Genomic DNA, 20,114 nt, shown 5'->3' on the forward strand with positions numbered 1-20,114 from the left:
TATTCTGCTAAATCTATCACAGGGTGTCTAGTAGAGTCCTGCAGCAGGTGGGGCATCCACAGACTACCTGCAAATAAAATCAGGGTGGGACATTTGGATGCGGGTTGGTGGGTCACATGGCAAGGTGTTATTTATGTTTTTTTTTTTTTTTTTGCCCTGTCTACCTCTGATGTGACTAACAGTTTGCAGCAACAGAACTTCCTATTGAATGGTGGTGAGTAGGTCAGGTAGAGGGTCTAAGCTGGTAAAAATGCAGGTCCATGTCATGGGTTAAAAAAAACTGGACTATATGGAGCAGAAACAGCAGCAGAGAGAAAGCCTTACAGACACAACACAGAGATTGCAATGTGAGTTTAGAGTTCAGTGCTAGAGCACTCTCCCCATTCCCAGCAATATTTGGTTCCATGGCTGTCCCCGCTTTATCAACTGCTGCACCAAAATATATCTATTAACTATAATACTTAAAATGAACTTGCCTTAGAGATACAGTAAGGTAATTTGTCTGGATAAGAATTTAAGTAATCAGAAGAGGGAGGAAAAAGTCACAATTGTTAACAGGCTTGAAATATTTGGCTTATCTCACCTTAGGGCATGTAAATAGGGGACAGCACCCCATAAGCAGACTGCTCTTTGGTGTGAGACACTTATACCTTCTAACATCTCCCTTTTCAATTTGCAGTTGTGGATTAGTGTTTGTTGCAATTCCAGTTTACCTTGTAGGGACTGTGCTAAAGCACAACATAGGTAGCTTTTCATATTCTTTGCCCAACATTTATTGACATAGCCCTAAACAAGAGGGGAAGTTAATCAGTGCTGCAGGAATCAGACTTCTTGCTTAAAATAGCAGTCATATCCCTTATTTTGGTTGTTATTTCTCGTAGTTGTAAGCTCTTTACCTTATATCAGCTGTGGTTTTTGTTTGTATATATGGATGTAAATGCAGACTACAAAGCATTGGCAATTTATAAAATAGGTGTTAATTATTGCCTTTTACATTATGGGCAACTAAAGAGAATCTAAATCTTAATTTAGAAATAGAATATGCTTTGCCTTTAATATAGTGCAAGTCAGTCTTGATAAAGTTCATTTTTTGTGGAATAAGACCATGCTGTAGTCCTTCCTGTACCATCCATTAAAAAAAGAAAAAAAAATGCCCTTTACTGACAATCTACCACTTTCATGTGGTTAAGAAATACAACTGACCATTTACACAAAATAAAGAGCGATAGAAAAAGCACGTAATGTCATTTACACATCTCATTCGTAAACAAGTTGGCCTTAACGATCCAGTGCAGAAAAGGCTGAAGTCCAGAGGTGCATAGGGGAACATGAAATATTTGTACAAGCAAAGAGTTGCCATTTTGGTAGCAGCTGTCCATCAAACATCCATCAGTGGATCTGTGACCTATACATATGGGAATGGTCTCACCACTCCAGCTCCACTGGATATTCTCCTGTGAGACAGGCGGTGCAGTGACCATGAGATGATGATTTTGTTTTGCCGTTTATTCCATTCTGCTCATCCTTGAAGGCCTTGACACCCTCCCGGACCGCCGCCGTAAGTCCCTCCACTGAGAGGTAAACAACACTGTCTGCACCTTGAGAAACAAAAGATATTTTAGTCAATAAATACACACATAACAGCTCTGGAATCCTGACCCCATGCATCTCATACAAAACTGGATATTTGAACATTTGCTTACCAATATAACCAGCCAAGTCATTAAACTCTGGTCTATTTGCTATCAACTCCTCTTTTGTGGGAATATTTATTCCCATGTAACATGGATATTTTATAGGTGGCGATGCTACTCGAATGTGAACCTAAAAAGGAACCAAAATTAGAAAATAAATACATTTCCTGACCTACTAGGTGATGCCCAATACAATATAAACAATTAAACTTTAATATCTCCGTTATCCATGGCACAAATATTGTCTTAGGTTGGGCAAACATTTGGATCCTTTGGCAGATTCTAACCTGATCACACGTACATGGCACTGTAGTGGGGGTGCACAAAATATAATTCCCCTTTTAATAACCATGTGTAAAATGAAAGGATGTCTCACCTCTTTGGCTCCAGAGTCCCTGAGCAGCTTTATGATAGGGGAGATCGTATTCCCTCTCACAATAGAATCATCAATCAGAACCACTCGCTTGCCAACAAAGTTATCTGAGAGGACTCCAAACTTTTTGGCCACTCCCAGCTGTCGTAACCTCATATTGGGCTGGATAAACGTTCGTCCTACATAGCGATTCTTACACAGCACCTCCACATACTGAAGACCACACTGCAAATTTAAAAAAAGGACAGTGATGTTTATAAGTTCTGAAACAAAAAGCTAATCAAGACCATTTATCTATTACATGGAAAGAGTCAAAGGACCAAGATGGTTAGTGATAGAAGCTCTTCCCAAACTATATGTACCAACAAAGTGAGATACCTTTTCTGCATAGCCTAATGCTGCTGGGGTTGCAGATTCTGGCACTGTGCTGACCAGATCAGCTTCTACTGGAGCTTCTATGGCTAGCTGCTGCCCACATCTCCGTCTCACCGAATACACCATCTGCCCTGTGGAATCAATAAGGGGACATGCTCACTGAGAGTAATGAAAAAATCAGGGTCTGGCAACCCCCTGCTCCCAGCATCCCACTGCTGGTCAACCAACCCTGGTTTCTTTTTATTTACAGATTTCTCTTCCATCTTTGCTACAAGTTTACTGGAGACACATTGTGAAACATGAGCAACAACAAGCTGGCATGCACATGGTTAAAGTACAGTATAACAGAAACTAAACATGGGTATAAAAAGTGCAGGAAAAAGGAACATCAGTAATCACATTATGTACAGATAATGAGCGGTAACATACTGACCTTCAAAAATTGAATCAGGTCGTGCAAAATAGACATATTCAAAGATGCAGAAGGCAGATGGGTCTCCATTTGTTCTCGGCACAATATCCAGGGTCTGAACTCCTTCTCTTGAAATCTTTACGATTTCTCCTGGCAGGATTTCCCGGTAATACCTGCAAAATACATACATGCCATTATAAACACAGCCCTGGCAGATCTCTGGGTGAGGTTAAATAGGAACAAGGCTTGCAGTTATTTGCATTTGGTTAGTATTCCCTATTCCACTGCTCTCTACCATCATTACTCTGCCTGCACTATCCAATTTTATTCAATATCTCCTCTCCTGCTGATAGATCATAAGGTTCTAGGCCAAGTACTCTTCCACTCATTATTATTGAATTATCAAGCAATGTTGAAGCTTTGGGCCCAAAGACTGACCAGGGGTGCTTGAAATTAAATTTAGCAGCTGATGAGATCCATTGTAGGCAAGTTGCCTGTTTACTCCCCTATGCACGTGGTTTGCATCTAGCAGCTGTGTATTTGTTTATATGGTTGTAACATACAGAGCTAATTTACTGTGCCCAGTACATGATACTATACATAATACTATAGGGCAAATGTGGCCACAATGCTTTGTAGAGCTAAATAAGCACATACACAGAAGCAATAACTCTAGGTGTGATGTGAGAGAGTTGTTGGTCAGAGCTCTGGATAAATCACTTACTCAGCACCAATAGATAAAAAGCTGCAGGATTCGGATGACACCACCCAGCCCTCAGTCTCAGCAGAGCACTTTCCTGTAATGAGATAAACAAGGATTTTAAGTGCATGCTAAATTAAATATGTCAGCCTTGTATAATAAAATTCTGGAGGTACTTTCTCTGCATAATGAGATCAGAAATAATATTTTTTAAGGCTCCTACAAATTTAGCCAGACCAAAGAAAATTATCCAGTGTAGAAATAAATGAAAGTACAGTAAGCACTGAACCCCAAAAGCCTCACCTGGGCCCCCAGGCCAGACAGATTTTAGCGTGAACCCTATGCATAAGCTTTTTTCATGCATTAGTTACTCTACCAGCCCAGAGGTACAGCAGCCTAATTTTTGTGTCTTACTGATCCTTTAACAGGATATATGTCTGCAAAAACAAAATGAAAGCATCCAGACACTTTGGGGCTGTCCGTGCCAAAAGCCTGTATGCCCAGCCATAACACCCCATTATTAAACAAACAAAGCCCCAGAAGTGAGATTAGTAACTGGCACACAGCCCTAGATGAAACCTTGTAATGGCATTGCTAGAAGGAACTGCAGGGCATGTGTAGGTGATAAGATTATATTATGGGAATTGGGGGGAGCTAAAAATACAAAAATTCACAATATGGAATTTGTAAAACACTTCAATGAAATTATTTTTTAAGGGAATGGCAAGTAAAGAAGCCAGTGGGTAGGAATAAAGAAGTGCAGTGCAAAGTGCAGTGAGCTTTAGATACCCTACTCCTTCTACTTTACCCCTGCCTAGTCTGTTGCCTCCACACTGTGGCAAGGCTTTAAGGGTATGCTGGCCGGGCTCTAAGTCTCTAATACTCTGCACAGTAAATGTAATACCACTTCTCAGCCTGCCTTTGTTCTACCACAACCCACAGTGCAACTGGCTTTAGCATGAAAATTTCAACTCAGAATAGGGGTGAAGTGGAGCCGTCTGGCCTAGCCAAAATACAGAGAACACCAATTGGAACTGCAAGAAAAGCACCATTTGTACTTCATATCAAGCAGAGGGAAAAACACAAATGTTGCTAAATTTGCTCTATAGTGTACAAACTGGGGTACATTCTAGTATCCCTTTAGCATAAAGCCAGAGGGCTACAGACTGAGCTCATGACAGAAATCAGTTGTGTATGCGGGCGCCTTCTCCTATTCACTTCCTTCCTCTCCCATTCAGTATATTACCTGGTTCCCATACACAACAAACAAATCACCATATGTAATAAAAGGCACTAAGTTTGGTCAGAAGTAGTAACCTTTTATTACATTCTTTAGCATTCCGAGGGAAGAGATTTAAATGGCCAATGCATGCCAAGACTTATTTGGAGAATTTGGTCAACGTTCAACCATAATATTCTATCCTCTGAGGAGCTGCCAAGAAGCATTTGGTATCAGACAATCTTACCTCTTCCTTCATTGTTGACAGGCATCAGGCGCCCAATGCAGAGAGGCCGGTTCCCATAAGGATCACGTATGGCATATATGACGTCATTATGCATGACAAGCAGCGAGTATGATGTCGGTGTCTCATTCATTAAGTTTCTAATGCTGAATGCAGAAGTTAGAGCATAGATATGATCACTTTACATGTTTACAAACGGTTACTGCTTGTCACAGTTTGGTTCGCTAGTTTACATCTATGAAAACAATTTACAACTGATCTTCATTTTCTATGTTTTTTTAATCATTAAGTATTTTGCTCACAAGGTCATGTGTTTAGAACTTCAGCAGCTATCTGGTTGCTAAGGTCCAATTTACCATAGCAATCAGGCAGTGGTGCCAATGAGAGAAGATGAATAGGAGAAAGCCTAAATAGAAAAAGGAGATGAAACCAGTAACTGTAGCCTCAGAGAGCAATGGGTTTAAACACTATGGGCAGTACCAATATCAAAACAAACAAAAGGGAATATTAAATAAAGAAAATTGTAGGATGATAGTATTACTTTTTAATTTTTTATCCAGGCCCCTTCCACATCATCTTCCAGTCGAGCATTTAGACTACTGATTGGTTTCTAGGGCCAGTGGGGCATATTGAAAGCAACCACAGGGCCCAGGGCAATGGCTGTTCACCCCCTCTCTGGGAGCCCCCACACAGGGCTAGTTTTAGTGTCACCTACACAGGATATTTAGGCTCAGGTAAAGCAGGTAAATGATAGTTAACATGCCTTTTTGGCGAGTAGCATTTTTAAAGACTGCCCAATGCACATGACCTTAGCTGGTAGAGAATTAAAAAGTTAGCGGTACCGTGCAATCCAATCAGCAGTGTGATCTTCCTCCTGTGGCGGAGTGAAGGCCAGCAGCTGTGTGATCAGCTCACTGTCTGAACTGGTGGAGAGGCCCACGCCGTGACGCATGACCTGGTCAGAGAGAGAGACAGGATTAAGCTTTGGCACTGCTATTGTAACATCCTACCTAGAGTATGAAAGTGTTATGTGCCATATATATAGACCTGGCTCTTCCTTTCTAAAGCTGGTCATACACGCACCGATAATATCGTACAAAACCTCGTTTCGTACGATATTCGGTGCGTGTACGACAAGTCAGCTGAAGGCTGCTGATATCGACTCGCCGATCGGGTGGGTTAAAAGATTTTGATCGGGTGCCATAGAAGGCGCCTGAGCAAAATCTGCCTTCAGGGCTGAATCGGCAGAAGGAGGTAGAAATCCTATTGTTTCTATCTCCATATCTGACGTTTCATCCCTGAACGTTCGAAAGATCGAAAATCGCCACGTGTGTGGCCACCTTTAGCCACACCGGCAGCAGCCCCCTACTTCATGGATAAGTAAATAAACAAACCCTTCTCACCACTCACTAATACCCCTATGAGGAGAGGTAGGGTTTTTTTTTTTAAAGAAAAAAGACAACTGCCCCACCCCAGCCAATACTTTTCTACTTTCTGGTGGAAAGAACTGTACAAACAGAGACCACAAAAGCCAGAGAAAAAAAAAGTCCTGTAATAGGAATATTTTATGTATTAATCTTAATATTTCCTTTAGAGAATTGCTTCAATGCGAGATGCCTTGGCATTGCATCTGTCCGCAAGGAATTCCTACATACACAACAACTAGTGTACAATCACTTAGAGCAGGGGTAGGGAACCTATGGCTCGGGAGCCAGATGTGGCTCTTTTGATGGCTGCATCTGGCTCGCTGCCAAATCTTTAATAAAAAAAAATAACGGGGGCTTGGCCTGTGCACAGCGTATAGAAGACGTGTTCTAAGCCTTAGAACATGTCTTCTATCCGCTGAGCGCAGGCCATGCCCTCCTCCGCATCCGGCATCCTTGGGACCCACCATACCTTGTCCCTGCGCTCGGCGGATAGAAGACGTGTTCTAAGCCTTAGAACACGTCTTCTATCCGCCAAGCGCAGGCCACGCCATCCTCCGCATCGCATCCGGCATCCTTGGGACCCACCCTACCTTGGCCCGCCACATCCAAGGCCAAACATATTGTATGGCTCTCACGGAATTACATTTGAAAAATTTGTGGTGTTTATGGCTCTCTCAGCCAAAAAGGTCCCCGACCCCTGACTTAGAGTTATAATAGTTGGAGTTTCCCATCAACATAAAATAAAGGAGTAGTTCATATTTAAATTACATTTTAGCATGACATAGACTGAAATATTCTGAGACAACTTGCAATTGGTCTTCATTTCATATTTTTTGAGGATTTTTAAGTATTTAACTTTTTTCAGCCACGATCTGGTTGATAGGTTTCAATTTACCCCTAGCAACCAGGCAGCAGACAAACAGGAAAGGGTCTAAATAGAAAGAAATACAAAGAGCATGTGTTTTTGGGCTGGCATTTAAAAGAGGGAAAAAGTTAGAAAAAATAAAAGGTAAATCATATAATTTAGAAAACAATAGATTTAAAAAAAAAAAAAAAAAAAAAAAGATCAAAAAATTGCTAAAACAAAAAGGGCAATTAAAAAGATAAGAACAGAAGCTAACTACCCTATGTCCTGCAAAAACTAAAGAACTTTTGTGTTACCTTTTAAAGGAGAACTAAAGTTCAATAAAGAAGTAGGCTACAAATGTTGTACATTATGTTTTGGGTTTTTGTACCAGCCCAAGGCAACCACTGCCCTTTAGCAGGGAAGATCTGTGCCCCCAAAGATGCCCCAGTAGCCCCCCCATCTTCTTTTCTGCTGATTCCCTGCCCATGCTCTGTGCTGATGGCACTTAATTGAGCTTAGGGACCCACTCACACTATACTGTATATATACACAATACAATACAAGGATGCCTCAGAGGGAAAAGGGAGAGCTCAGCAATGCGTTATACAGTAATACGGCAACAGCAGCAAAACCAATGAGTGCAGATTACTGCAGAAAGGGTTAATGGTGTCCCATATTCAGCTGATCTATATCACTTCACAGAGGAACAGAAGAGAAATAAAGCGTTACTAATGGTGCATGAAACTCATTTATGCCAAGGAGAAACTGCAACTTAGGGGACAGTCTCCTTAGTCTGAAAGTGCTTGAGCGTGCTGGGGATTCTGATCAGGTTCGAGCTGGAACAACTAGTATGAAGTAGAATTCAGGGGCCACACATCTGCACCACAATCAGCAGATTACACTATAGGACCCTATCCAAAAAAATTTTTTTTTTTTTTTTAATATAATGAAAGAAAAGGTAATTCCAAGCAATTTTCCCCATATACACACTTTACACATTTTCACTTGCTTTAAAAGTTATATGTAAATGCAACTGCTATTAAATGCAGCAACTGCTTATCCCTTCTGACCTCTGGGCCAGACTTTTAGTGCAATGCGAGTCTGTTCTTCCCCAAGTCTCTCATTAGCTGGCTTGTATATTCACCACCAGTCCTGCTGCTCCCTAACCTTTCCAGCCAGTTCCAACCCAATTTCTGACAGACACAGACTGCTATGGACAGCAGGATTCTGATTTGGCTGAACCCTTAAAATTGTGTTACTATTGGTCACGAGAATAAGAAAGTCACAATTTTTTTCTGCATGCTACGTGTGCATATGCACATTAGGCTTATGGATTCAACCAAATCCTTCAAGAAAAGATCTGGGATCCAGCTGAATCCCAATACAGAGTTAATTAGCCATGTTCCGCATGTGAAATCTCATGAAAGTCACACATTTCAGTGGGGTGTACTAATTCACACCTCTAAAGGTTCCTTTGTTCTGATGCATTACACAAAAACGGAAACAAAGGGGATATTTCTTTATGGCATTTATTCTAAAATAAACTCCTTTAGTTTATATTACATTAGAGGATCAGTACAACTAAAAGTGAAAGAATCCAAATGAACAACCCAGTTATTTCTAGCCACTCTGCTGTAAAAACAGTTTATTGCAGTTTATTGTAGCCTTTACGAAGAGCTCGGATATCCACAAACCTAAATAAACACAGTCCCATTCAGCTCTAAGCCAACATCAGGCAGAAATCTTCTCCGTCAGTGTATTCCTGCTTGTGTACAAATCTCCATAGAGTATAATGGAAATTGCCTGTCATTTCTGCTACAGGTATTTTTTTCACTTGAAAATGCTCAAATTAGCTATGGGCACTTTCCATTATACTCTACAGAGACTGGCATGAGTGGTTTCAGGCTTCTGCCTTAATGTACGGCATTGGCTTTACTTTATTTAACTTCATTAAATATTCATGTCCTGAAGTACAGCCCTCAGTGCCCCCCCCCCAAATGTATTACAGGAAATTACCAATTGCCTTTTTATTCAATATCAGTACAGACACTAGAGAAATGTTTCACCTACGTCAGTAATCAAGTCCTCCCCGTACGTGACTCATTATCTAGTACATTTCCTTTCAGTCTGTATAAGTACATCTTCTCTGGCACTGAGCCAGTGTGCCAAGCTCTTGCTGTGCCTTGCCGTTATTATAGCACTCCATTACATAGGGAAATACTGGGTTGCACTCTAACCTGCAGAATAGGTCTCTCTTATTAAAAAAGTGTGGAAGATCACTGGGTTAGAGAGACCCATACATTCTAGAGGTCTAGATGTACAAACAGCTGAACAAGATTAGGTGGAACATATCAACTGGGCATATTTATAAAAAAAAAAAAAAAAACAGGAAGAAATAGTTTATACAGAAAATCTGGCACCCCACCATAAGGGTGGCTCCCTCTACAGTTGGTATATTGCAATGCAGTGGCAATACAGGGTAGGGATTAGATACACATTTATCATTGTTCCTCCTTTTCCCCACTTCAAAGTGGAGGGAGAGAATCACTCTTCTAATTCCATCTTGGCTAAGTGCTAAGTGCTAAGCGCCAAAGCCTGTGTTTTTGGTATGTACTCACTGCAGATTAATCCAAAGCACCATTTTATGTAGTGACAAAATATTTATATTCTCACTGGCTTTTATCAAACATTGCACTGTTTTTAACTCTGTGAAGGTTATACCCCCAGAACAATCTGTTTGCTGGAGTTTTCAAGGTCTGCAGATCAAACTGAACCTTGGAACCTTATCTGGGAGGAAAACAAAAAATCCTTAAAAAGGGAAATTTCACCTAAAAACTATAGTTTAGTATGGAAGTGGGACTCATTACATTTTACCAAGTTGCTAAGGGCACAAACCCTAACAATGGTATGAATACTAGCTCAAGATAAAAAAAAAAAAAAAAAAATCTGAACCAAATCTGTGCCCCTTAGCTCAAAAGCAGCTAAATCTGGTGGTGGGCTGGGGTTTTAAATTAAATTATGTGATTTAAGCAATGTGTGAAATCTAATGCTAAGTGGCAGTAAGCAAGCGGAATACACCCTCACCCCACCCTTGGGTGCTTATATAGTAAATATGGCACTAATGCTGCCCTATAAAAACTGCACCTTCTAATCTCCACAAAACGTATTAGCCTACATCACGCTTTAATTCAAGCTCCATTGGCCAAGGAGATAATGTTTTGCAGCAGTCACCTTGCACCGGGTTCTTGGCCAGGACATTATATGCACAGAGTCTATTTCCCAAATGTATTAAAAAGGCAAAGTTTGCCCAAGCGCAATAACAAATAGCAACTAATAAGAAGGTCGTTTTTATGTTTTATGTGTAAAAAACAAAAGTACATCTTACCAGCTGATTGGCTGCTATAGGTAATTGGACATGTAGCAAAACTTGCACTATTTATTATATAAACACAATGTTTTCTCTGTGCCTGAATGTGATCCCTCCAGTTACTCCAGGTTCCCCCCATGCTCCAGAAACAAGAAGTAGATAAGTACAAAAATACAGATTAAGCGTTTTGGATAAAGATCAGAACCTCAGATTTTAAATCTACTGGGGCATGGACTGATATAAATGATGTGTAATCGCTATGTGCCTAAATGCATTGAATTTCAATTATTACCTTTCGCTTGAGCCGAGCAGCATTGACCAGCTCCCCATTATGTGCTACAGCAATCTTTCCATGTAACGTTTCAACCACAAAGGGCTGGCAGTTTTCTAAGGCAGAATTCCCACTGGTGGAGTATCTGGTGTGGCCAATACCCAGGTTACTCATGTGCAATTTCTTCAGACTCTCTTCACTGAACACGTGGTTAACCATACCCATGCCCTAAAAACAAAATTAGTCATTATGCTCATTATAACTATTCATGACAGATTAAAAAGTAAAAGGCAGCAGTATTGATCTGGGCAATGTATCAAAAAAAAAATAAATGTAAAATTGATATTAAGCACTTTTGAAATTTACAAACAGCACCGCCTGCTGTTAATATTGGTTGTCTTGCTACAGTGAGAATGTATTGTTATTCTGCTTAGAAAATGAAGTTGGTGAGCAGAGAAGAGTCATCTGAGGTTTCTCTGCTCAGTTCTAAACAGAGCAACATCACAAGACCTTCTTTTTGTAAATGTTCTGAGCAATTTTATATTACTTCAAGGGTTTCTATTTCCCTTACATAAAGGCTTTTTAATCTGACAAGCACCAGGAAAAAGAAATTATTAAACAGTGCAATTTTATTGGTTGTTATGCAATTCTCTGAACAATCAAGACCATCTTGTGCCCCTGGCAATGGCTCGGGGTGAACACAAAACACAGCAGGTTACTGGAAAATCCACATTCCAAAATCTTTATAAAACCACAAAATATTTGTTTTGTTGTCAACAGTTTGGCTGAGCTGGTGCAATTTAGAGAGCCATATACAGTGGTCAGTCTTTATATTACCCCCTTTATAATGCCCCTCTTTCTTACCGCCCCTCTTGCTTACCCCCCCCTCCCAGTCCATGACAAATCTGCATTAAGCGAGATCAGTTTAGTTATGTGTTACACATTTCAGTTACAAATGAAGTGCAATAGGTTTCCTGCAGCCAACAGTGACTGGAACCCTTACTGATCAACAATGCTCCCAGCTACGTCTGAAATTAAAGGAGAAGGAAAGGCTAATAAAGAGTTAATCTCAAGCTGCAGGCATCCCTTCAGTTCTCTTAATAGTGCCCTTAAGTCTCCCCATATTTCTCCTGTTCAGAAGATCTAAAGCCAGACAGGAAGAAAAAACGCTGAGCTGTGTAAAGAAAGTTCCCATAATGCCTCGCTCCTGCACAGACACCGGGACCAAGTGAACATGCTCACTTAGTTAGACTATGAGCCAGCTTCCTGCTGATTGGCTCAGATCCACATTCCTAAGGGGGGAGTGAGCTCTTAGGATTCTTGAGGGAGGGGGTGCAGGAGAGGTGAGAAGGAGAGAGCTGCGTATCTCTGGCAGAGGAAAACAGACACAACTAATCTTTTTACAGAGAAGTGCAGTGTTTCTGTGACTGCTTATGGCTGTATTTACATAGACCTTTATGATAAAGGTTACTTAGTTTTTACCTTTCCTTCTCCTTTAAAGGGCAGGCTGGGACTGGCAATTTGCAGGTTCTGGCAAATGCCAAAGGGGCTGCTGTAAGATGCCACATAGACAGTCACTATTTAGTAGGCCTGTGGGGGCAGTTTGGGCTGGTGTGTACATGAAATGCCAGGGCCTATTTTCAGTCTTAGCCCAGACCTGTTAATGGGACACACAATTATCACAAAGTGAAAGATAAACACTTCACTATCCCCTATTTCTATTTACATAAAACTCATGTTTTCAGAGTCATGCAGTAGGGGCAAAGTTTGCCCCAGGGCCAGAAAAAAAAGCAGCGAGCATCATTTATGGACTTTGTTTGTCAGACAACAGTTACCTGGTTTCTTTGGATTTTCAGAACAAAAAGAAACTTTGCACTGCTTACATTTTACCTTTCAAGGTTTCTCCATCAAGTTTGTGGTCCTATATGCAGGTGTTGTAACACTGGTTGGGGGCAGACTCATGAGCTGTTATTTATCAACAACAGATAAGGATTTCTGAAAGATTGTGTGGCATTCACAGCCTATGATCCCCCATTCCACTGTGTTTAGGAGCAAAAATATGTATATATGTAATAGGTTTTTGGGTGGAGACCCTGTTAAAGAACAGAGAAAAGAATATTAAAAGCTCTTGTATGGTCTTGAAGACTGTACCAACCTGGCTCTCATTGTGCCTTCTTCCCTTTGTGTGTGAAAACAGAGCCTGCCAATAGATATTTCAGTGCTTTCTCTGTATATGGGATTTTTAGGGTCATATTTATTAAGTAGAGAAAAGGAGAATTCACCCTTAGCTAAATACACCATTAGCTCTGCTCTGACCCTTTGTTAAACATGTATGTAGCCTACGGCCAGGAATGGGACTGATGCACAAAACAAGTGAATGACACTGGTAAGATTATAGGGACCCTCCCAACTGGCAACTCTCAGACAGAAAATAAACGTCTGCCAAGTTTGAGGGAGCGTCTCTGGCATGAACATGACTGCAGTCCTAGAGGGCATTCCATTTCCTATCACCATTTTCAGTCAGCAGAACAGAAATCGAAGACAAACCACATGGATACCCCCAGGAGCAAATGTAACATCTGTACCTTGTGCATTTTATATGTTGGCACCGAGCTCCCATCACTTGTTACAATGCCAGCACTCTCTTGTCCCCTGTAACAGAAAATACCAGATTAAATACATTATTACAGTTATTTATGCATTCCCACTGAAATCTGAATTCCGCCCTCTCACACATAGACCTCTGCAGTCCCAATTAGCTGCTAGCAGCAGAGTTATGTTTTGAGGCCTAAGCAGTAGAGTCAGTACTACCACACACAGCCATAAAATCACTCTGCCAATAGTAATGTGAGAACAAATCATAGGTTAAACCAGAAGGGCCCCAAGAGGTACATGGGAACCTGCCAGTAGATTTTGTAGATGAGACACCTTTAATTTACATGATATCACTCAGAGTTTATACTAAAGTCTCCACAGTTGCCTAATCCTGAATCTGTGCTGGAGTGGCATCAGGCCAGACATGAGCAGTGCAAAGTTCAGCATAATATGGTGCAAGCAGCGCTGTTGGCACAGCAGCAATCAGGGCACCTATACGCCGAGCGAGCATATGGTACCATAACCCAGTGGAGAGCAATGGAAAAAGAAATCATCCCCAGAAAGTAGTTACACCATTACAGGGCTGCTTCAGCTCTAGGGCAGGGGTCCCCAACCTTTTAAACCCATGAGCAACATTTAAATGTAACAAAAAAAAAAAACATTGGGGAGCAACAAGCATTAAAAAATGTTCTAGGGGTGCCAAATAAGGGCTGCAATTAGTTATATGGTAGCCCAAGTGGACTGGCAGCCTACAGGAGACTCTTGCAGTATACCTGGTCTTTATGCCTCCAAAACTTGTCTCCAAGTCAGAAATTCAAAAATGAGCAGCAGCTTTGAGGCCGAGGGATCCCTGTTCTAGGGCAATAGTAACACATTGTTGCAATGCTTGCTAACCACGGAAATAATAAAATATTGGATACATATAATATTCTGTAGGATTGTAAATAAGCGAGTTGGATCATGCCTGGCCCAGGATAACTGTATCTGGCCATTATTAGATTAAACCTACAATATCCACTAAGGCCACAAGTATTGCCTAGACTTCTGTCCTGACAGATTTAGAAACCTCAAGGCCACCATAAACTTGAGTGCTTGCTGCTAAACATAGCCAGATGATTTATGGTGTCAAATGGTAATTACCAAAAAAAAAAAAAAAAAATGGGTGTAAAAAAAGATTTAACCCCTTTTGCACATGGGCATTTAACATGACAACACTAACTACTTTACTTGCAGAAATCAAAAGACAGAGGAACTGGACTTGCAGAGGTCATTTGAAAACATTTAATCATATTTCAGTGATGGATGATGGCAAAGACAACGGTGCACAAAAACACATTGGATTGGACCCTACAAATGCCTTAGTTGTCCTATTGCTCTTAGTTCCATCATCAGCATGTAGAGCAGTGGTTCCCAAACTGTGGGGCTCAGTGCCTTGGCCAGGGAAGGGGGGGTGCAGCCTGATGTTAGAGACACATGGGCATAGAATATCCGTACCTAGGTACATGGTTAGTGAAGTCTAAATAACAGAAAATGAAAAGATACAAGATGCTGGGAAGCACTGGGGCTCACTCACACACTAGCCACATGGAGGAAACATGTAGTAGGGGGCTAGTCAGGCAGGTTAACAACTAGTCACTGGATCAGGGAAGAGGTTCCAAGGCCACATGTGACCAATAAGAAATGCTGGGCTATTGTTCCACTTGCAACCTGATGAGGACAGAGCAGGGGCTGGTTTAAGACATACACTGAGGGGGCATACACGGAGGGGGCATATCAGGCCAGTAATGGATGCTTATTAATGTGCCACCACAGCTCCTGTTCAAGTACACGTTTCCACATTCTTACCTGCCATTTAGCTACTGACCCAGAACTCATAGGGGTCCTATGTAAAAGGAACACAGAGCCACCCCAGGCATTATCAAAGGATCCTCGAACCAGAGCTCCACACAGTGCCTGAACGTAACCCAGGAATCACTGCCCCCCATGTCCCCAAGGTTCTGCAGCAGTTGGCACAACATAGTGATTGCACCTGCCCAAGCTCTGTGCCCATTAGCCCTGTACCCCACTAAGTACCCCACTAAGTACCCGTTATTGATTGCTTTATATGTTACTCTGTATGTCCAATGTATGAAACCCACTTATTGTACAGCGCTGCGGAATATGTTGGCTCTTTATAAATAAATGTTAATAATAATAATACTAATAATAAGTAGGACCCACAACCTTTAGCTGTTGTTGCACTACCCAAGTCTCAGACTCCCGTTAGGGAACATGTATAACCAATGATCTTTCATCAAATGCAGAATTCCCAGCATGCCCAGACATTTGAAGGCCCAGCTTTGAGAATGGCCAAGCAACTTTATGGCACATCAAGCTCTACACCTACCTTTATAACCCACAAGCAAGTTACTTATCACTGCCCTTAGGTCAATGCGCATTCTGATCAGACAGCCATACTTGTTGCCGGACTACAGATCCCAGCATCCCCTGAAGTACCGGCGCTATTGCACATCTCTGCTTATTGGCTGCTGCTGTGCCTTACCTGTGCTGCAGTCCAACCAATCCCAGGGTGATGACATGGGGCACATCCAGCTGGGTAGGCCAGCTCCCCGCCGCTATGCAGCCGAACACACCGCACTCCTCCCGTATCCCCAGCTCCTCAAACTCCATCACTGGCGGCGAGTGGCGGCCACAGGCACTAACACGTGGGGCCCGTGTGGAACACAGAGCTAGCAGCACTTCCTGGGCAGGACGGGGGGGCCGCGGGCAGATTTAAATGGCAAAGTGTCAGGCTCCTCCCTGTGCTGGAGAGAGAGGGGAGTGGGGAAAGGAGCCGGGCTACGGAACAGAAGGAAGGCGGTAACGTTATAGGACGGGCCGAGGTACCAAGCGCAGCCGCTGGGAGGAAACTAAATCCTCTCTGGGTATCAGGTTCATGTGGCGCCTCACATTTACCTCAATGCGCCCCCCAGTGTCCGGAGACAGAATAGCACGTAACGCCGTGTGGAGGCAGGAGTAGGAGCACATGTTCGGGTATCCGGATGTACACACAGGGAAGGGGGCGGGGCCTAGTGCCCACAGGTGGCATGGCGCTACGTATCTGCTGACAGTTCGGCATTAGCTACTTTGCTAGCAGTATAGCCCAGCAACTTGCTATTATAGTGCTGCCTCATTGTTATACGGTTTGCTTGCCCTGTTGGCTTGCCAGGGCATGCTGGGATTTGTAGTACTAGAGCAGCAGGAGGGATACTGATGGTGACTTCAGGTTTGCTTAAAGATTTAAAAATCTTGTAAAACCCAAGAATTGTCTTTTAAGACATTTAAATACATTTGAAGAATAGTGTGATTTACTGTAATGTGTCTTTTTGGTGGCTTATGAATGATTGGCTTTTCTGTCTTTACAGTGCTTTCTGGTTGCTATGGGGTGATAGTCTGGTAACAAGAAAAAAGAAAACCTTGCGGCTTCCACTCTTATTGAGACCCCCCGACCAATGTATCCCCAGTCTGCCATTCAAGCCAGCTGGTGTGCTTCCACACTGGAGACAAGTAACTGACGACACATGGGTTGGTAACTGCCTGTTGGAGGCTCATACATTTGCAGTTGTTGGGCAGTTTTGTGGTTACCCTGAGGACATAACAGTCACATGAAACAGGTATGATTACATGTAAGCCAATTAGCGATCAGTGTTTCTGCTTCTTCCTCAGCTTTGAAAGTTGCTTGTCCAGCTGTGTGTCCCCAGGGGTTCTTTGCCTCCCCCATGTGTAGCTGCCAGTTAGTGGGAACATAGCATGGCTGCACTGGATCTCACCAGAGGCGCTCAATCCCATCAGTGTGATTTTGTAAGTATCACAACAGGTTTTTGTTTTAAAGGAACAGTATACACCTAAAAACACATTTGCTAAAAATTAGCACAATACATTGGACTTATGTAGAAATTCCATTCTACCAACTGTTTTTTTTTTTTAATCCATTTTTTTAATCCATTGTTTCCTATATTTTACCATTATAAAGCACCAGTTTTAAAGCTGGTCTATGTACAATGATCTTATCCCCCTTCCTTTATAAACAAGGTAATTTGTTCAAAGGCTCCCTCTCTACCTTTAAACAAACAAATCCCTCCCTTTACTAAGCAGCAGCTTTTGAGCAGCTCATTATCAGGGGTGTCTCAGTAGACTGGTAATTGGTTTTATCAGCATATACTGTCCCTATAAAGGAAATGTAAAACCTTAAATGGGTGGTTCACCTTTACATTAATTTTTAATATGTTATAGAATCTCCTATTCCTAGCAACTTTGCAATTGGTCTTCATTATTATTTTTTTATATAGTTTTTAAACTATTTGCCTTCCACTTCTACATTTTTCCAGTTTTCAAATGAGGGTCACTGACCCCGCCAAAAATTATTTCTCAGTGTGCTTACAAAAGTATTAACTATTGTTACTTTTTATTACATATCTTACTCTTCAGACCCTCTCTTACTTATGTTCCAGTCTTTCATTTAACCCACTGTTTGGTTGCTAAAATTAACAAGACCATCGCAACTAGATAGCTACTGAAATTCTAAACTGGAGAGCTGCTGAACAAAAAGTAAAAAATAACTGAAAAAACCACAAAAACTACAAACCAATTGCAAATTGCCCCAGAATATCAATGTCTACATCATATTAAAAGTGAATTTAAACGCAAACAACCCCTTTAAAACCTATTTATGTAACATTTCTCAGAGCTACAGTGCCACCTGCTGGTAATTTTGGCCAACTGGCTGTGGTAACCTGAAAATCAATCACAAAAAGAATGCCTTGTGCTGTTGCTTTGCTTTGAATTGAGCAGTAAGGGCTCTGGCACACGAGGAGATTTGTCGCCTGTGTTTTTTCCCCCTGGCGCTTTGGCGACAAGTCGCCATGACAATACCCACAAAGAGATTTCATGCGAGTTGAGCTCCAGGCGATCTGCTACCCATGGTACACTCAACAGTTAACCCCCCCTCATGTTTACTCAAGTCGCTCAGAAAAGGATCTGTGTGCGATTTGAATAAGCAGGCAATTTGAAGTAGCCTCGTATGTTTTGACGCTGGCGATTTCCATTGATTTAGCATTGGCGTCTTGTCGCCAAATCGCTCTTTTAAAAATCGCCGGCGACAAATCTCCTCATGTGCCAGAGTTGTGTAAAAGTTCACAACTCTTCTCTGCTCACTTCATTCTCTAAGCACAGTAACATCACAAGATAATCCTTTTATGGACTGTAGCCAGGCAACATGGCCAGCAGGTGGCACTGTTGTTTCAAACTCATTGTATTAGCAGTGTAAAAACTAATCTTCAAACCTAAAACCAATTAATGTGAATGGCAGAAGTGCTTAGAAGAGTGCTCTGGGTGATTTTAAGGGCTCTGGCACACGGGGGAGATTAGTCGCCCGCGATAAAACTCCCTGTTCGCGGGCGACTAATCTCCCCGAGTTGCCTACCCCTGCCATCCCACCGGCGAACATGTAAGTCGCCGGCGGGATGGCAGACGCGATTTGCGCGAAATCGCCGGGCGACTAATCTCCCCCGTGTGCCAGAGCCCTAAATCAATTTGTTACAAAGGTTTACATTTTCTTTTAGTATGTTGGCACTGCATTCATACTGGTTATGTGTTCTGTTTGCTTTGCAGTTATACTGCTAGTGTTCTAGAAGCATTAACTATTTAGGTGCCATAGAATTTGTGGTTTAAGTTGCAGTAAGCGTAAGACATTTTATGCTCTCTTTCCGTCCAACCAGTGGTGCCACAGCAACATGTTGCTCACCAACCCCGTTGATGTTGCTCCCAGCGGCCTCAAAGTAGGTGCCTGTTTTTGCATTCCTGGCTTGCAGGAAAGTTTTGGAAACATAGAGACACAGTTTTACTCCAAGCAGAGCCCTCCTGCAGGCCAGCAGTCCACATGGGGTTACCAAATAGACAAACACTGGGAGGATTGGGGATCCCTGCTTTAGGGTGAAGAAACATGGAGTTACTCTAGTAGCAGCTATTTGTCGCTGCTACTAAAATAAACAGTACTGTTCATTTACTAATAACAGTTTCTAAAATGTGTTTTAGCAGAGGCAATTCTCAGTATTGTCTATGGCAGGGTATTTTCTGGCATTTAGTAGCCGTGACAAGTAACTGCTACTTGTCTAAGCGCTTCCTGGGGGTACTTTTAGTTAACCTAGGAAAATTAACCTTTTTTTTCCCCAGAACAACATGATATTTCTAAATCACGTGTAATTCTAACAAGACATGGGGCTCTAAATACTGGAAATGTAAAAAAAAAAAAAAAAAACTATTTTCCTGATATAGGGATATATATAACAGAAATGTATTTTATTGTATGTGTGGAAATACAACTAAATTGGAGAGTCCTATATAACCAAATGTGCCAGTACTAAATATATATAGTTATATGGAGATTTCAGCGTTGTATTGAACAGACACCCAGCAGTAAATTATTACATTTTCAAAGTGCCCCTCTAACAAGTTACCCCAGGAAACTATATATTGTTGGCAAATACACATTTTGATGGTAAATGCATGTTTTAACTCCTAAATACCAAGCCGCTAAAGTTTTATGAAACTAT

The 20,114-nt window shown here is 41.8% G+C and overlaps 1 protein-coding gene across 1 annotated transcript; it reads right to left on the reverse strand.

Annotated features, from left to right (window-relative positions):
* Positions 1–1,027: 1,027 nt before the first annotated feature.
* ppat (phosphoribosyl pyrophosphate amidotransferase) lies at positions 1,028–16,267 on the reverse strand. Its single transcript, NM_203982.1, is given in 11 exon segments — positions 1,028–1,598; positions 1,704–1,824; positions 2,071–2,292; positions 2,446–2,573; positions 2,876–3,027; positions 3,579–3,651; positions 5,021–5,163; positions 5,860–5,972; positions 10,951–11,157; positions 13,515–13,581; positions 16,067–16,267. Coding segments are annotated over 11 exon segments (1,527 nt in total). The 5' UTR covers positions 16,195–16,267; the 3' UTR covers positions 1,028–1,425.
* Positions 16,268–20,114: the final 3,847 nt, after the last annotated feature.

This window comes from Xenopus tropicalis, chromosome 1 (genome assembly GCF_000004195.4).
Source record: "Xenopus tropicalis strain Nigerian chromosome 1, UCB_Xtro_10.0, whole genome shotgun sequence".
In the NCBI taxonomy this organism is placed as follows: domain Eukaryota; kingdom Metazoa; phylum Chordata; class Amphibia; order Anura; family Pipidae; genus Xenopus; species Xenopus tropicalis.